Genomic DNA, 20,907 nt, shown 5'->3' on the forward strand with positions numbered 1-20,907 from the left:
AGTGACACATTTTATGTACGCTTAGATTTGCTTAAAAATGCCCATCATCAGAAGAAAAAACTGGACCTGCAGCCCATTCTAAAAAAACTTATTCTATTTTGAAATTTGAAAAATCGTTTTTAAGTTAGTAGGAAAAAACAGAAAAATGTTGCGAATACGTGAAGGTTATCTATACATGCGTGATTTTTCAGATTTTTCGAAAAGCCAGTTTTCAAGTTAAAAATTATAATTGAGAAGATGGCGGTTTAAGAATTTTTTTTGGTCTAAGGGGTCAGGGTACTTTGCACAATTGATTGGCATTAGAGGATTATAACTTCTGTACTTATATGCCCATTCAATCAGGTTTTCAATTTAGATCAAAGGATATTTTGACTATCTTAATGGGGGGTATTTTTTTGTTTTTTTTTCAAGGCTTAGTTAGCGATGTAATTCAAAACGATTGACTCTTCTTCATGGCAATTTTTCATTTTGCATAACGTGGCGACATTGGAAAAAATATAAAATCATATTTGAAATTCAACGTTTCAATTTTCAACAATCATTATTAGCTTTGTTTTTTTTATTTGCACCATCTCTGAAACTTCGTATTTGAAATGAATTCAATTAAGATATCCATCGTTGCAGATTACGAAGACTGTTATGTACACGGAAATTTGCTTACAATGTAGTACAAACAAAGCTAAGAATTTCGTGACGCTTAGAATATTGTTACCTCTTATTGTTAACACTTCAATTACAGAAATCTCAATTATACCTTCAATGTTGCGCAACTTCTCAGTTTACTAATATTCTTAATAGAACCATGGAGCAAGGTAAAACATTCAATAAAATGGTTTACTTTACCCCAGCTAATACTACTTTTCTGGAAATTTTTCATTCACGTATCAGTAATGTGACCTCTAAAACGTCGAAATTTGCAACTTTAACTTACTTTTATACCCAATAAATCAGTAAGTTTTTAAGTAGTAAAAGCAATATTCCCTACCATGAGAGTTATTTTAGCTTTATCGCGATGTAACATCTGCTGCAAATCTGTTGAAGACTTGAATATTTGAATGAATCTGTGAACACTTGTTTACATTGCCAAGTGTGTGGATCGACTTTATCCAGTGCACTAATTAATTAGTCGATAACAGTCTGAATTTTTCTGTTAAAGTTTATGCTATTTATGTACGGACCTGCGAAGGTGCTGCAATCCAGGAGAAAGTTTTCGAAAAGGTGCTACTCAAAAAATCATATTTATTTACATTTTTAATTTGTATTGTCGTAAAGTAAGTATCTTTTTTCCAGCACACCCAACCTAAAGACATCAACGCTTCAAACTCGCACCCAGCTGAAACTGCAGCTAATGCGGGACCAGGCTCTGGAACAGCAAAAACGAACGGCAGAAAGACAACGACAACAAGAAGTGAAACAAAGCCAACGACCCCCTCCGATTCCTGTGAAAGTACCCCTACACACGCTCGCCGTAGATGTCCCACCGCAGGTGCTCGAGGTCCAGACCAAGCTAGAAAACCCTACCAGATACCATGTGATGCAAAAGCAGAAAAGTCAAGTCAAACAGTACCTAAGCGAATCGTTTCAAGGGCCGTGCCACCCAGCGTTCCTACCAGATTACCAAAGAAACCTTGCAATAAACCAGACTCACAGTGCTCCCCCTGGAGGTACTACTCAGAATATACCAATGCAGAATACGATTAACAATTTAGGTAGCTCACAACCTCAGACTTATCATCACAATCAAGTGTCTCCAAATTACGATTTATCGTCGATGTCTCCAGCTTTGAGTTCTGGGGCTACCAGTGCTTCTGAGGTATGTATTGTGTGTGTGTATGTGTATGCGTGTGTAAATGTGTGTAGAAAACCTTTTAGAGGTACTTATTGTAGAATTGATTCCAGATACTGGATGTTTCTGGAAAACTTGCCAAAATTTTATATTCAAATTTATTTTTTGCGAAATTTTGAAATTAACCCACTCGTGTTTGAAACGACACTTCGTTTCACACTGACATTATCTCCATTTTTTGAAATGTATCTCATTTTAATAAGGTAATGCTGTAATTAATTTTATTGTAACTCATCATTATGAAATTTTTTTGAAGGAAAATTATGAAATTTTCAAAATGAGGCTCTTTTTAAAATCCATTACAGCTGCAGGGCCGATTGAAGGGAGGCAAAACCTTGTAATTTGGTTTAGACATCAAAAAAGAAATATAAAAAAGTTGATAAAAAAAAACTAAAGATATCCTCCAACTTCAACACGGGCTTCAGTGAAAAACATTATTAGTTACAACATTTGTTTGATACAAATCTGAACTTCCGGGGCCCTTGATATGAAACACTTCAGACATACAATGAAACATTAATGGACTTTAACAAGATCTATCAAAATGTAGATCACATGTCTTGTTCGCACATCGTACTTATAAATTTCTAATGAATGAACCAAATTGGGTAGATTGTTGGGCCAAATAATACACGATTTATATCTTATTTAAATAGATCATGTGAGTGACCACTTTAACTGTATCAAAGGAGCTTATTGGTCGGATTAGAAACTGTATCAAAATATTGACAACTTCGCAAATCAATGTTGTATAAGTGTAAATATTTACTAATGTTATCAGTAGGAAAAATTTTGGACATATTGACCCAATATTACTTGAATTTTGATGCGAACGCAAAACTTAATTATTTCATGCATAAGGAATTTCACAAAGTAAAGACTACAATAAGTATTAAGATCCGAAAAATGATTTCCTAGCAAAATTCGGTTTTCGCACCTTGAAGGCAGCGTTTCATTCGAATTGTTTAAAAAATTCTAGACACGAGGTTTGTATTTGAAATTTTGTTTGGTAGATTATGGTAAATTACTTTAATAAACATTAAAAAGCAGTAACTAATTATTGATTAAATTCAACAATTCTAAGTCAAGTTAATCAGCTTTAACTATCCCAGCGCCTTCGCCTTTAATAAATATGAAATACGATTTAAACCAGATTGTTGAACGGTCCATTTAACCACCTAACAGAGAATTATGGCACAGCATCTCTTTAATAAATATAAATCAAAAACAAAATGTAAATCCGTCGTTTACTTGCAACAGTGAACACGGTTTTAATCTCTTTTGCGCTCTAAATCTTAATTAAGAAATATATTTTGTTGCCGTCCTTTGTGGTATTATCGGATTTAACGTTTTGTGGTGGTTTCAATATTACGATAATTAATTTACAATATTAAATAAAGGCTGTTTTGTGATAATTAAATTAATCTTAAAATTAAATTAAATTAGGGACATTTTTGAGATCGTTTTTGAGATTGAGAAGTTTTGGATTGTTCTCATCGACAATAACAAAGTTTCGCATTCTCAAACGATAATGTCAATTATTGAGTAAACACACATCACTAGCTTAATATATGCCTTGATAACGGTAGGAGTAGTGACTTTAAACAACACGTAGCATGTACTGGTGCCATATTGTATCAGGTGATGTAGTAAATACTTCTTTTCAAACTTGACAGATTTATCAATACTCAGTAAACGTAGACTCATATTTGGAAGTAGATGGTAGAGATTGCAAAAAAGCGGGGCCCTGTCATGAACCTCTTAAGGCTCTTTTCACTTCCTAATCGAAAATCATGTGATGTCTTGGATGCATTTGGAAAGAGAAGCTCCAAGATTTATTTATTACTCTTATTGATTTTCTCTTTCTGAGTTCAGCAATTTGGCAAAGGCTCCCCGCAGAACGGGAACTAAGGCGCGGCAAACAAGTTAGTCCGCTTACTGTGTTCTTAAATTCTTTGTAAGTCTCAACATAGCCATCCTGCTCCTCCTGTGTACCCCTTTTGGTTGCTTAGTAGAAGGCCCTTTTGGGTTCCGCATTAAGGTGTTCTAGGGTACCATTCATCCACGAAAATCAAGAAGCACCTTACCTCTTAAATGAATACTATTCTGAGAAAGAGTGTTTAATGGCTTCACTGGGTCTATCAATCTCATTTATGACCAATAATTCAGTAAACAGATACAGACACAATGTATTATTAATTCAATAACGACAAATTAAGTAACCTAAATTAAGAAAGAACGAAATTAATTGTTTAACACGTTATCAAGCTGCGACAGATATCGTTCACCATTTTAGCAGGATTTCTGAAGGTAGTACTATAACATAATAACATGAGATTCATTATGCTTAATTAATACTGCTCCTCATATCAAATCAAAAATCGCTAATTTGAACCAATTTGTAGATTTTATTTCGATTGACTTAGAAAAATAATTCTACAAAAACGAGTTAATGACATAGAAAATAATTTGTTAGAACCGATAATTATTACTCTCCTTTATTATACAGAACATGAAATTCGTTACTTATTGCGTACCTTCATTATTGCCCTTACATCCGATACTATTGAACCTGATTATTAAAAAAATATTTTACGTCTTTCAATCTTTTTCCGTTCGCTTTTTCTGAAATGTTCCAAGAGAGTTTGATTCCCCAAGAAATAATCAGGAAAAGTTCGAAAACTTTTACACACACAATTCAATTTGACCACAACTTTTTGAAGAGGATTAAACTGTGGGGAGCTAGAAGTATGTATATGTAGCAATAAAATAATGGATGATCATTTAAAAAAAAACCTCACAGTAATCTTGCAAGACGTAATTGCAGAAAAACAACTCACAGAACCATAAACATAGGGCATTGATTAAGCCATTTTGCTATCGACTACCAAATATCTGATTGACAACAGATTAACACATGAATCTACTCATGAGACTTCAATGCCTATTTGGAGTTTTTTAATGATCACCCTTTATATTATATTGTTCGAAGCTCAAGTCTTGAACAATTGAATTACTAATATGAAAATTATCAGTAATTTTATCACACAAACATGCTCACACTAGAAACAATACTCTTAAACTAAGTGTGCTTCAGCATTAGTCTAGTTACACGTTTCGTTTTCCTTATCTATTTACAATGATTTGATAAGAAAAAAACGCATTTATTAAACTATCCAAGTAACAGAAAATAGGAAATTTTATCGTAAAGAATGCATGGAATTAAATCACATACGTCGTTCACAAGGAATGAGAGATTTTATCTCTATGCCAGTGATCCCCGTTAAGATTTAAATCGGTTCATAAAATAATAAAATTTCGATTTATCAGCGTATTAAAAAGAAAGACTTTGGTTTTATGGCAGAGGTTTTACTTTTATTGTTATTTTTGTTTAGAAAAGAATTTTCGACTTTATCGGCCAAAAATGTAACTGCTGCAATTTCCGTCTAGCCATTAGTATTCGAAAGATTATCTACGCAGGTCCTAGTAATTGATATTAACGGTTAGAGCTTGAGAACGCACGATTTTATTGAAGAAAACAATATGAAATACATCATGAAAGTTCCGAGAAAATGGTCTGCAAAAGATTTACAGAAACCAATGTTTTTCCATATAAAAAACTTGTTATTTTTCGCCACCTATAAACCACATTTTAAATTCTGAAAGAAAAATACGAGAACAATTCCATAGTTAAAGGTTTTCGTTTGTTATTATATTGGCACTTGGAAGCGTTCGATTTTGTCGAAGCCAAACAAATCGAACTTTGTTATATTGAAAGTCACAATAAATTCCGTCATAGGTATTTACTGATTTGACAGTCGAAGAGAAAAATATGTGCATAGATTCTATAAATCCAAAGTAATGGAAGCAAGGAAATTAACTTGTTCAATGCAATTGTCAGAATTTACACTTGTCCCTTTAATGGCTAGCATGTACTTGAAAGGGCACGAAAGGGCGTAACGATTAATCATTTAAATAATATATCTACAAGATGCCCATTTGAAATAACAAGTTAACACTTATAAAGCAGATCGAGTGATCAAATATGAGGTTTAAAAGCACGTTTTAAATGAGATAAAACTCGACCCTCTTTGCCATTTAAATTTTTTGCAAGAACCAGAGCCCAGGGGCAATGAGGCTTGCGCTCTTTATATCTGCCTCATTTATAGGGATGATAATTATTTAGAAATAAAACGTTTGCTCTACAGATATGTTTTTAGAATTCTTGAACAAATCATGATGTGAAAAAATTTGAGTGGGAAACCCTGAAAGGCACACTTTAAAAATAAACTTGTCCATGTCGGGATAAAACATTTAATTTTATATTTTACCTAGAACATCCACTGCACTATTTTAGCATTGAATCTCAGAAATCGTGGAAGATTGAAGGCTGCTAGTTTGGAAAAAAAGCAGAAAATTATTTTTTATATACTTTTCCCTTTCCGAATTCTTTTGATCATAATAACTTGTTGTTAACAATGTTCTTGGAAATCCTCTATCCAGTGACCTATCAGGTTGTTATAAAATTTAATTGCTTTAAAATTCTACGAAGAATGAATTACCGAAAGTTGGTGCTAAGCACACTTCATTAAATATAAAATAATGAATGTTAGTTATGATGGGCCAACCATCGTAAATATAAATAATAATTAGATTTGCGAAAATCGAGGAAAACGGGGAAAATCGGAAAACTTTGTTAAATATTCATTACCACGTCAATTTGGCTAAACCGGAAAGGGTACTATTTAAATAAAGATGAACTTGGTTAAATTGAAAAGGAGAAGTTAAAGCTCTGATTTATATTCAATAAAACTTTCTTGAAGATTTTTCTTGTTACATTTTTCGCAGATTCAATTACGCTATACTGGGTTTGAAATTATGTATTTTGATATAGGTTAGCTACGTAATAGAATTATTATTTAAGATAAGAAGGATTACGACACTGATATATGATATAATTTCAATTCTCATACCAACGACTATTATTAAATTGTCAGTTAAGCAGTAAATTCCTGGCATTGTAATTAAACATCACAGAGAACAAAACGCTCACAGTGCTACGTATCCTGGGAAAATTCCTTTTATAAAACTTTGCCAATTAAAGAGGAGCTACTTGATGCGTAAAGAGTAACATTCTAAAAACTCTATTCCCAGAAAAAGTTTTATTGCGAATTTATTGGTTTTGGGAACTGAGATAAAAGGAAAACATGAGGTGCTTTAAAAAAACCATTAAGTGCTTTCCCCAGCCTTACAAACTTTTTTTTAAAGAAACCCTTAAAAAATTAAAAACTTTTTCGATGTCAACATCGACAAAACTGATCTGTAAAGAAAAAAACCTTGAATTTATTGGTATAATCGAAAGATAAAATATGAAATTCAATAAGTAAACACCGAAAAAAGTCCTGTCGTTGAAGACCATTTATACATACATGTATGTTGACTATGAGACACTTTATTCCGCAGACAGCACTTTTTATTTTCACTTTTCAACAAAAACCGAGAAAAACTCATCTGGAGCCAAGAGGCCCGAACAAAATCATCCTTTTTACTGTCCTTCCCTCTTTTCCCTAGAACCACACTCAGGCCCTTGTTTATGTTAACATTATCAATATCGGATTACACTGGGCCGTCGACCAGTGTATTAAATCAGAAAAAAAAGAAATAGAATCGACTTATAATTCTATTGGTAAAATATTTAATTTCTCTAACATGTATATAGGTACGTATGCCCGGAGCATCATCATTTGCGTTCCTATCATATACAGTAGGTATACATTTACTTTGCCGATATGTCTTTTGTGTTTTCAATCAGTGGACCGAGTTTTTAAATTCCCTCTTTTTACTACCAAATTAAAAGCAAGAAAATGAATTAATCTGTTTATAAAAGGCGAAAAACAGTTTGAAGTACTAAAGATATTTTCTGAATGTTCACATCAAACAACCTTGTTCAAACAAATATATTATAATATATGTGGTATAGTCCCCCTTGTCTTTCTCAAACAAATAAGTGTCTTTCTCGGAAGCCAGGCTAGCTGATCTTATCTGGAAAAGTGATTCCTGTATACTATCGTTTTCATTAGCACACTCATCGATTAATTGAATTAGTTTTAATTATGTGCTAATTCAAGCAATAAGTATAGTATTATAGTACGTGCTTATTAGCGATTTCTATCTAAGCCACTTAGCATGGAACTGATAGAGAAAATCGAAAAATAATTTGTTTTTAAAACTGTGGGCAATAATGATTCCAAGTAATCAGACAACGGTATATAAATGTCATCACCTTTCTTGACACACAATTAATTGAAATTATCGATAATTAAGCTGAAACTAGAGTCAGGTAAAACTGGATTTGTTGAAACTTCAACATCGTCAAGTTCCTGCATAATATGCGATTGTCTTTTGATCCACACATAATTAATTTTCATATTATACATATAGTACAATTACCTAAACAATGTGCCCTTAATTAAGAATCAAAACTTTAAATTAGCTTAGCGTCCCATTGCTTTATTCTCTGGATGTCCTAGGGGTATGCGCCCTTTATAGCACTTTAGACAAAGGAGCGTTTTATTTCGCTTCTCTATTTTGAAAATACTAGATCTAGAGAACTGCTTTAATTAATTAGGTTAGAGTCTTGGAGATCGATCGGATAATGAAAAATTACAATTTCTTGCAGTACATAGGTATGTGTGCAGTGGGGTCGTAAACAAAGTATCTTTTTTATGATTTTTAAAATTTTGAAATTCTCAGTTTAAAGATACCAATTCGGCGAGGGATTTTATAGCTCACTATGCACTTCCCAATAAGCCGTCACTAAATGGATAAAATGACATTTAACGGTAAATTTCGATCCTAGCAATAGAGACCGTTAATTTTGCAAGCTCCAGCTGATTTTTTCATCTAGCCGAATATAATGAAAGGAATGGCCAACAAGAGAAAAATTATGGAGGTCAAGGGATATAACAACAGTCTACACAATTCATGCACAATGACCTTCGACGCCGGGTTTTCTATTAATTGTTAACCACTGCGTATAATGGGACTCATAATTACTCTGTTATTGGAAGTAACACCTCGAATTCATCAGAAAATTTTATTTACCAGTGAACCGACGTGATTTCCGCGAATTTTAGTAAATAAATTCAGTTATAAAGTTGTGGCTTGTCTCAGACGTTATTAACAGATAAAATTGCGAGCGGCAAATATTAAATTAACCTCTAAGGTAGACAGAAATTACAATTTTTAATTTTATCTACACTCGGTGTATTATTAACTAGTTCAACTAAATTATTTATTGAAATAAATGGCTGTTGTTCTGAACACTCGAAGAGTATTGACAACTCAATTATTATTGTATTAATTATCATAATCCTAATTCGTGTCGAGTTAACTGACTTATTGCAGCGAACAGCAGAGGAAAAATATTGACCTAAATGCATGGCATAGATATTTAATCTGACAAACTTAGTTCTTATTTACCAACAAAAAAACATTTTTTTTAGTAACTTTGAACGTATGTAAATAAATTTGCATTTCTCAGACGAATCGGAATAAAAATTACCTAAAAAATTACTTGCTCCAATTGGCAACTCCCTACCTTCCGGTACTGAAATTACAAAGTTAAAGATTTTGTTCACCTGAATAAAACCGGGAGCAAAAAGTGGGCTTTTAGGCTCCGATCCCCTTGAGGTTTCTAGGCTATGCTTTAACGTAAATTCCTGTTTTTGTGTTTAATTTTATTCCCCGATGGAGCTTGCTGTATAATATTAAAATCGTTAATTATTCAAATCAGGTGTGTTTGAACATAATTACTTCTAAGTGAGGATACACTTTGAAATATTAACGACAAAGGACGTTCAAATTTGGATTTGTGTGTTTAAGTTCATGTCAAAACAATGCGTTGTGAAATATGGATGGGTAAATTGTTTGAAATATTAAAGGAGTCAGTGGATTCCTGAGACGTTGGTTACTGCTTGAGCCTTACTACATGTTTTGTGATGATACCAATTAATTTTTTTGTTTCCCTTTGGTGTACGTAAATGCTTAAAAAAAATATTTTTTCTAAAACATTGTTGAATGGAATAGACTCATCACTACAGCAAATATATGCGACATATTCGAATTTAATGAAATGTACTATCTAATTACGTTTTAACGGAAATAATCCATTTATATGAAAACAAAGTAATTGATTCTTCATGGCCGCAAATTTCATGCCTACTACTGTGGTAAATTGCGCATGGAATTTTTCAGATCTCGTTTGATTAAATCCAACGAGATTGCTCGTTTCGCTCGATTTTCCCCTTAAAAATTTTACGAATACTTCTTTAACTAAAAATTATTCAGGGGGAGAGAGTTTATATTGGCGGGATTCTGTATTCGATAGGGAAGGCGATTTTGAATGTCAAATATATAAATAAACATATGTATATTGGAAAAACTTTTAGTTTTTAAGATACATACGTGTCAAAAATTAACATTTTTAAAAGTATTTTTCTCACAGTTCTTATAGCTTTTGACATAATTCACTGAAATTTTTCTTGTAGGTTGTATGCAATAATTGACAAGTTTGTACATGCCAATATCTGTTGACTCTCATGAATAACTTTAGTTAAAATTTTAAAATTTTAACTACACTAATTTAAAATTTAAATTTTAAAAGAATTATTTCAAAAACTATAGGAGCTGTGGGGGAAATACTAAAAAACTTTTAAAATTTTGACACCTTACGTTTCAGGAACTAAATGTTTTGCCAGGTATATTGATGTGACATACTTAACTTAAAATAAGGTTCTCCATCGAATGCCAGATTTCTGCTAACATAAATTGATTCACCATGTAAAGACGCGCTTGGAAAGAGGATATGTCTGAATTATTAACTAAAATTTCTAACAAATACGAGATAAAGTTCCTGCAAACTCGTTGAGTCACAAATAGTGACAATAAATCCAGATAAAAATTGCAGAATTAACACCTAATAAACTTGTAAATCATGAAAATTAAAATTTTGGTTGGTATTTGATCAAGACATAACAGATCTTTTATCTTTATAATAGTTATTACGTCGAAAATGATAATGTCTAAAAGCTGAATTTTATTTTATCTAGAAACTAGAAAAATTTTCCATGCACTTGCTTATGATAATTATATTAAGTATTTATGTTATACAATAGTACAGTGAAATAAGAAGTAAAAATTCTTCATGACATTCGGAAATAAATATTTAATTACTATTTCTTACCTACAAGACACGTTTCAGTATTTATTTAAATAAAATTTTTCTTACAACTGCATGTATGAAGGTTTTTACGATGGAATTGCATTTGTCAACACTGAATGTGTTCAATTTTCAAAATTTTGTGCACATTTAGTAAAAATAAAAAAGGAATTCTTGAAACACAGATATGTTTTTTAATAAAGCTTTACCAGAGTCACACTGTTATTACAAAAGTTATCAATAAAGCGGTAAGGAACCATATAACTCAAGAAGTTTTGCTTTTCCAAATAATATACGCATTTTGAAAAAAGAACAACTAATGAAATACATATTGACAATGAGCTGTGACACTCTTCCTTTTATAAAAAATCAGTCTCATTGCGACAATTAAAATGGTATAAATTTCTTATCACCTAATAAAAACCACTAAAAATGCTAACAAAACAAACTTCACTGTTGAATTTATGATAAATCACAGAAATTTATATATATATTATCCAGTGCAAAAAATGTTCAAACGTTTGATTTAGATCTGAAGCAGTACTGGACTATAGTCATTATCATTATAACCGGCGGTTGGTGATACTGAACACGTTGTGCGCGCGCAAGCGGCGTACTGACGGTTGCACGCCGCGTTCATGAAAGGTTGAGTACTTGAATCAGACAAGTGTCTCAGTAACTGGGATCTGTATCAGTATTATCTGTACACCGACTGATTAAGCCCCGCAATAGCTGCTTTTTTACTTAAAAGGTTCCAGAGCGATCATTAGTATTCGAACAGTATTTTAATAGTTAATTTTGACCGTATTAGTCGCGCAACTGGGACATTGAGCTATAACAGTTTTCCAATTATTTAATCGTTAGTGATTTTTAAGTGATACCACCCACGGACTATGCTCCTGTGTAACAGATTTTAAGTTTTCTTGCAAAGTGAGAAGTTATTTTTTGTGAATGACATCCAGAACTAGATCGAGAACTCAAACCAAAAAAATGCCCGTGTATAATATAATTACTAGGAGATTCAAGGTATTTTTATTTTTCTTTTTTATTAATCTAGCATGTAATAGTGCCATCCATAACAACACACAATTATATGACACATCGCATATATTCATTTATACTGTGGTAAATACAGTTTTGCGCTGTAGAACTGAGATGCGCTAGTAAAATTACTTAACCAAAAGAATGAACTACTCGTAAATCCACTTTGATAACACAAACACCAGCTTCATCCTCATCAAATTACAACGGACAAGATCATTTTTCCACCAAGACATTTTCAAGCAGGTTTCCATTTAAAAATTCGGAAAATTCTCGAGTTAAAACACAAAATCCTTCATTAAAAAATTCGCATCAATTAAGGTGATAATATAATATGTTACAAGGGCTAAACGATAAGATTACCACGTTCGATTGGTGTTGAAACCACGTATACTGCAATCACTGTGTTGTTGTAACCGTGAAACTCGCTGACAATGTGGAAACTCAGACAATTACTCATTGGAAAAAGTTATGAAATACGCAAAACATAAGCAAACCATTTACAGCGACGACAAAAAACCTGCCATGTTGAGCCTTAGCAATTCAATAAATCTTCCATTCTAAATATCTCATAACAACTATTAATTCGTTTCAATGACATTGGCACGATTGAAAGAACGAAATTGAAGGTTCTATTGAGGGGAAGCGCATATTTTACTTAATGAGAAATTCCTCTTGAAAGTTTAAAGCATCTTCCAACAGGTTTGTTTTTGATAAGCAATTGCTGAATTGTTTAATAAAATTCGAGGAATTTAATGTAAATATGGAGATTCTTACATTGTGGATGATAAGCAGTTTTAGTTTTCTCGAGTGGGCATGATTGATGGACATTTTGCTTTTGAATATGAAAAAGGGTTTTGATGCCGCATTTATAATATAATAATGCCATAATTGTGTCACGAATTTACGCTTTTTAAAATAAATGGGATCTTTTTGCATCTTTAGAGCTTTAAAAGCATTCATGTAAGTAAACAAAAGTTCGTTGATTTTCTTCCTGCATCTGCTGTTTAGGTTTTAAAATGGGGGTTTAAAAAGTCATTTATGAAAACAATTTTTTCTACAGGTTGTCATAGGTCAAGATTTTTAAAAGTATTTTCCCCATATTTCCTGTGGTTTTTGAGATTATCCAACGAAGCTTTTACAATGTTACCTACTAATACGAAAAAAAAGTAAGAGAAAAAACTTAAGATACAAGGAACTTTCTAAATTGGACAAACAATAAAAATGGAACGCTACCTCAGAAAAAATATCACTCACACAAATAAGTTTATAGAATCGTGTGGAAAATACAACAAAAAACCTTAAACTTTAACACACTATATTTCAAAAACCAAAGCTTTTTCGACATATTTCACTCAAAATAACGTTTTCCATGGAATATCCAACTCCTGCTAATATAAACTCAGGACTAGCCCTGTATACAAACCAGATTTAATATTGACGTTTGTATTTTTTTATGGTGAAAACCTAATTTAAAAATTTAACAAACATTCAAATCATCTAACTCTTTAGACATTCTTACCTCCATTAATTCGCATTTATCTATTTTTCCGCTTAATTTGCAGCTACATAATTTTATACATTTATGCTCGAACTAAATGATATCTCTAATCCTCTCAAGATATCGTCATCAGGACTGAATCATGTAAAGATTTAACAATAAATTGAGGTTTGTTCGAGGAATGAGTGTAAAATATGACTCTTGTAAAGGTTTAAATATCGTCTAACAAGACTTTTATGAGATTAGGTATTTTTTAAACGGGAAATTTAAAATTCTTCGGGTAGGGTAACGAGTGAAATTTATATTACTGTCATTCTTTGGAGCCCTAAATAACCTGACCTGTAAAAAAAAACTTTGTTTCAAATTGGGTGTTTTAATCTATGGGCTTTCTATAATGCCGAGCAATATGCAAGCAAATTAAAGTGACATAAAATAAAGTAACTGATAAAAGTAATTCAATCATGTATTAAGCTGAAATAGAAAGAGCATGTTAATATCGAATCTTAACCAACAATCGAGAAAAATATTTATTGTCCCAGGCTGCGGGTTCATAAAAGCCACATAAAATGCAATGAACTATTTATTTAATCTAGATCCTGCTATATTTTTCAATGTCCAGTGCCAGCTGGTAATGCTGTAATTACAAACTTAATTAAAACTTATAAAAGTACATAACTAAAATATAAAAAGGATATGCCTGGGATAGTTTATACGAGTTGAAAATTTAATTATTCTTACTGCAGTGGCAATAATTTTTGTTTACTGCACTGGAAACTAAAAACAAGCAGCAAGCGTTAAAAAATTAGGTTTTGGGCAAAATACCTTTCGCGACAAAGAATATTCCAAATGAATAACATAGGGATTAATAAATAAAGTTATGAGGGGTGGTAAATCTATCTCTTTTTTATTAACTTTAGGCTGCAATTTCAAAAAAGTTGTAAATCTATAAAAGTCAGCCATTTTATTAGGTTATTACATAAAGATTGAAGTATCAAAAATTTTTATGAAATATGCAAAGAAACTTTGCGTTTGATTTATGATTGAATGTAATCCTCAACAACGACCATGAGGTAAATTTCCATGTGGTAACGTTCTCATGGGGAAACCCCATACACCGAGGCACTTTTAGACTCATTGGCATTTACATATATGTATAAACAACTGTATACGACGAAGCAAGTACTTAAACCGTACCATTACAAATCAATTTATCAACAATACATTAATAAATTTCAGTAATACAAATTATACTGTAAAAGTTACGTATTTGTAATCAGAAATAGATACAGATGTGTAACTGCCGTGTTGTATTATAAAAATCATATAGTACGCAGCATTAGCTTAGCACGGTAATAATTTTATGACAATTTAAAATGACCAGAGTCATCAAAAGCATAAAATCCAAAAATGTATATTGGAATTACTTATATGGTAAACAAAAGCGGTGGGTCCCATAAACTGCAGTATATTAGCCTATGACATAATATACAATAAAATAATCGATCACTGTCAATTCTATTAAAGCATTCTTTATGTAAATTTACTCAATATTTACTACAGGCGACCGCGTCATTTGGGATTTAATTTTTTAATCTGCAGTTTAATGACAGCAGCTGATATAGTAATGTTCTTTATTGTGTTTTGCGCATTTCTAGTGCCTGTGAATTGGTAATTTCCTTAGTATTACGAGAATGATATTTAAGTATGAAATCGATTGATAAACGTCACATATTTTGTTTCGATAGAAGTGACCTCGCAGCTTGATAGATGTAGAATGAAAAGCATCCATGCTAAAGATTTTCGGATTATCCGTTGATTAACATTGCCCGGTAATGCTTGTAGAATTGCATTTGAAAATTATATTGATGTTTGATCAAGGATACATAGAATAAATAGGCTAATAATCAAGTTAATCCGATAAAGAATTCTTTTCTGGCACTCAATCGATTTAAAATTAACAAGACGACTCCATGCAAAAACGTAGCGGGGGCTTGACATAATTTTAATTTGTGAAAGTTTTATCGTTAAGGGGCACCCAAAAGAGATTAATTTACAATTCCACTCTCGTGCACATTTAACAACTTCAGTATCATACAATGCAGATATAACGTGTCAGATTTTGAAATATTCAAGCAAATCGCAATTAGTGTTATAATCCGCCAATATTTCTGGCTAATAAACGAAACCGGGCCTTGCTTTAAAAAGTGACAATAATGACAAAACTCTTATAAAAACGTAAAATTAAAGACATTGTAAATCTGATTTAAAACACACAGCGATATTACCAAATGTAGGTTAACCATATATCAAAAGTGTAACATAATAGCAGTACATACTTGTATAATAATGCAATAATTGGCACAGAATTATGTTTGTAGACAGATAAATTTGCAAGAACAAGATTTTACGCCTATCAGGTAGATAGATGTTCTTTACACAGCTTCCTAAACGTTTTGTTTGGATTAAAACGATCGCGCAATATTTTCATAAACATGATAAGGCCACAAACATCTTAAATCGTTTACCGTAAAATAGGTTACTAAATAAAAACTTGGCATTGTTTGTTCAACAAAATACTGTGATTTTAATTAAATCCTTACAAAGTTTAATTACATGTTACTTACAAACTTGATGAGATCCTGTTTTCTTGTTAAATTATAAATTATCTCCAGGTTTTACACTGTTACTTCTTGATGATTATAGCCCTTTGGATATTGAAATCGTTGCTTCATTAAAAACATAATTATTCAGCTTCAGAAAGTTTTAAACGCAATTAAATTTGACACGACAACATACAACATTCTGTACAACTCTAAATAATATCGCTAATTTGATCATAGTTAGTTTAAATTCTCAAAAAGGAATATTCCTGGTCACGCTGCAGGCCTGTAGCTACGGTTTTAAGGTAATAAACAAATGCATAATTTCCAGAATTAATAGAGATATTTCTAGATAGAGAAAAGCTGGCGCAAGTGTTTTCGCTCATATTTCGAGACACACATGCCAAAGATTATTTAAATGAAACCATTATTGCTGGGTATTCTGTTATCTGGTGAAATCGATCAGAAAGATCCTTAAAGTTTTTATGTTATCTGATTTTTTTCTAGCTACATTAGCGGTTTCTATGTTCATATAATCTATAAGAAATTGTGAAGTGGAGAAGTTGATGCGGACGAATTTTTGTGGCGATTTTTTAATTTTTAAAAGGCATCTAGTTGCGTTACTATTACTACTTTTAGGTCCCATCGTCTCAGTTCCTAGTGACTGACTTAATAAATAAAACACTTTTAACTCTTTAACATTAAACGAAAATAAAATCAAATTGAGTGGACTTACTAAAACAAAACACTGACTCCACTGTATATAAATCCTGCTCTAAATTCTTGTGAGATTGTAAAATCCCTTGAAAAGAGATCTTCAGGAATTTGTAACTAAAACAATGTCTAGGATATAAAAAGTCTGGAAAACGCTTAGACACAAAGGGTGAATTTTCTCAAAGAGAATAACTTTGTTGTTTAATAAAACATTTCCAAAGGTAAGACTGCAAAATAATGAGAAAAAAGCTTTTGATTTACATTTAATTTGTGTAATTATGAGGAGGTTTTAGATTTGAAGTGACGTTTTAATTAGCATCAATTAACGTTTCCATGTCACATACAGCACTGGACGTCTATAAAGGATGTTGTAATAGACATTTACTAGAATATATTTATGACAATAATTATTACTACAATGCACAATACATCCAACCAATTATTGTACGGACACACACATGGCAAAAATAACTGAGACTGCAACAAATTCAGGTAAGATGGAACGACACTCTTTACAACTGAATCATTCTAAACCCTTTTTCCTTTTCAAAACAAACAAGATAATCTCGCTTCTTTTCCTCTTAAACTACTCTATTGTAGCATTTCCAAATATATTTTTTTCTTTTGTTTTCACTTTATGAATTTATATATAGATGCCAGTCTTTTGGCACAACGACAGAAAAACCAAATAGTCGATAACCTTTTCCTCTGTCTCCGTTTCTTGAGCTAAATCGTGGGGATCTCAGTAACCATAAAAGATACAAGGTTGGTTATTTGAAGTTCGAAAATATGCCGTTTCAATATTTGAAATGTTCCGATAACTTTTAGAGGTATTCGAAAAAACTGAAATTTTCGAAAAAGATTTTTATTTTTCCTCAGCTCATTTGGTGGGGTAATTCAAGACGTAATTCTAATTTCCAATCGTGGTAATCCAAATAGAACAGCCAGGCTACAAAGAGATCCTTCTATATCCGATTAATCTCCAATAAAGCCTCTTCTTAGATCGGATTTTAATTACCACCAGTATTTCTGTCAAAAGACGAACCGAGCCCTAAGACGGGAAATTTTATTCGTTGGTAATAGGGAGACTAAGTACGTAAAAGACGACAATCTGTCGGTGGATAGGATAGACTTCTACTAGAGAATAATGCCGGCTTAGCAAGAACTCGATAAACACATTCTAAATCTGATAAATCGTGTTGAAATGCTGAGATTAGAAAAGGATTTCCTCAGCGCCTCTGTGATGTTAGTGAATAAAATTACCAGGCGTTGATTTAATCGAAAAGTAATCCTAAAGCTTTAATATTACATGATAATAACGCTCTTGTTTAACATTCTAATCTAATGCGCCTATAACGTCTGACCGCCTAAATTCCCTTCAATCCAGTTTAATAGCAAATTTAACAATAGGATATGGTTTCTAGATTATTAAGCCTTTAACAACTTGTCAATTGTGATAAAGCAAAATTGAAATTTCTATAACAATAGAGCATGCGACCACCTGAAGCTGCCAGAAGCTGTGTTGGACTATTTACAATTAGTATTTAATAGCTCAAGTTTAGTTATGGATTAAACAACCATAACTACATAAAAACATCTTGATATGACAGATTAATTTTCATAATAACTCAAGCGAACAATAGCGGATGAACTGTTAGATGCAACTTTGTATAATGAATCTGAAGAGCCACACACACTCGCTTTTTTACATTTTACTGGTAATTAGATGTGATAGATTGATTGGTAGATCAGATCATGTCTCTGATTTCCTGATTCACCAGTCTATCATCTAATCACATTTTCCTGGAACGCGATTTTTTAGTATTATTTGCTGGTAAACTAGACGTGTGAGCGATAATGGCAAACAAAAACATTTTGCCCAAATTAAGCCCCCAATTCAAGGGGGTATTTGCATTGAAAGCATTCCAAGCAGAAAAACTGACAAGCATGAAGTGTGAAAACTAGGTGACATTAATAGAAATTATATTTATTCAATGAGAGGTAATAAATTAAATTATTGCTTTAAGGCTAAAGGTTTCAACAAGTTATTGGTGGTTGTATAGTTCCATTTTTCGGTTGATTAATATGCAATTTTCCTATAAACTTGTATCTTCAATTATTTTACTTTCAATTAATTTGCGGGATTAGGAGAACAATATTGAATTCCCTTTAATGCCAATTTATCGATATTGCTATAAAGCGGAAGTGGTATGCTAACTTAATCCTGGGCCACCGTTCCCACGCCGAGGTGGCAGAATTAATCTCAAAATAAGCCGTTTAATGGCGATCAAAAAAATCTTCATAATATTGTTGATAAACGTTCTGTATGGATCATTAAGGTTATAATATTACATTTCTGAAACAATAAGAATAATAAACGAAGATAAGCAGATTATAGCCTTTTTGGAACTAATTCGGCTCCCATTTAGCAAGAATGTTAGACACCTTCGGATACCATAAGATATTTATCATTAAGAATTTTTTTTCGTTATAGAGGTATGTAATTTGAAAATATCTTTGTGGTTAGAGTAAGACACTCGGTAAGATAGAATAAACAAAAGCAAATATTTGAATCTGGAATTTACACTGCCAAAATTGTTGCAGACTTATTTATTGTTCCTCCTGAAGTCAAAAAGAACCTTCAGACAATTACAGACACATGTATGTATATTTATTCAACCTAGACCTTTATTTGGTCGTGGCTTAAAAATATTTATTCTTTCTGTTAGATAGAAATTCCCTTACCAACGCTACCCAATGTTACTGTAGAAACCGTAAATTCTATATCAACATAATTTCTAAAGCTCCGGATTAAAATCGCTGGCATATTTAAGTGAAGATTAATGCAAATCCGGAGTTAGTCCTTATCAATCAATTTAATCGCCTTACCAAAGAGCCAGAATACTCAGATTTGAAATATTACGATCGCGTCAGAGAATTGGAAATAGGTCTAAGTGCTTAGCTGATATTGTTTGTGCTAACAAATAATAATGGGAAAGGTGATAGCTGCACCCTTAGATTAGGCGAAAGCGGTAGTTAAAGCGTCTTTAATGGTAATGGTGTATCTTGAGAAAGTTTGTTGTCTGGGTTTGTTAAAGTCTGAACGTTAATTCTAAAAAAAAAAGGAAGAGAAATTTTTTGGTGGCAGTACCAAGTTTTAAGGCCAGAACTGTTAAACAAGAGCGAAGTAAACACTTATGGAAGCCTTTTTGTTAAAGTGTCAAATTAACATGTTATAAAAGGGGTTTGAACATGAAAAGTTTTCATTATTTTAATTTTTTCCATAATTTATTCAGAAAGATCTGCCCTCATCTATCTTTTACGCATCACATGCGTATTCAAAAACGACTGAAGTTTTCCTTCTACTTTTAGACCGTCAGACGTGTGTAAGTTCGACTGTCAGCTGATGTTAGGCTGCAATTTTACTGGTGTTAGTATTAGGTTCTTTTGGAAAAGGCTGCGAAAAAAATAATCTAACTTAAAAAAATTTAGAAAAAATAAATGATCATTGAAAAAAACCTTGCAGTGACCGGTTAATCGTAAACGTAAGGCGTTAATTAACCCATTTACCATTTACCATGAAACATCTGACTACAAATTGGCAACAGATTAATTTATCGAATACATGCCTCTGATATTTCAAGGGCCGCTTGAGGTTGTTGTAATGACCACCCTTTCCTTCGAGAGTATCGGAAAGCACAAAACCAAACTTCCAGCATATACAGCTACATAAAATTTAAAATGACCCGACCAATCATTAACTGAAATCGAGGAGATCGTATGTTTGATATGAGTGGACTATAGTCTTAAGAATTCCCCCTATTTATCTTCCAATTTAAAGAGCCATAATAACAATAACAACAAATAAGTGGCCCAGAAAAAGTGCGTCGACTGCAACAAGCGCAAAGTGTCCTTGTAACCAGTTAAAAAATCTCGGTAAAACCATTAAAAATCGGATTAAGGTTGGATACCACAAATTGATACA

General features: G+C 32.2%; 1 protein-coding gene across 1 annotated transcript in view; it reads left to right on the top strand.

Moving 5' to 3' along the window:
• Mitf (transcription factor Mitf) overlaps window positions 1-20,907 on the top strand; it is a 48,623-nt gene that overhangs the window by 8,702 nt on the left and 19,014 nt on the right. The window contains exon 2 of the mRNA XM_066403002.1: window positions 1,291-1,813. Within this exon, the coding sequence (XP_066259099.1) occupies window positions 1,291-1,813 (523 nt within the window). The remainder of the gene's footprint in view (window positions 1-1,290; window positions 1,814-20,907) is intronic.

This window comes from Euwallacea similis, chromosome 27 (assembly GCF_039881205.1).
Source record: "Euwallacea similis isolate ESF13 chromosome 27, ESF131.1, whole genome shotgun sequence".
Classification (NCBI taxonomy): Eukaryota; Metazoa; Arthropoda; class Insecta; order Coleoptera; family Curculionidae; genus Euwallacea; species Euwallacea similis.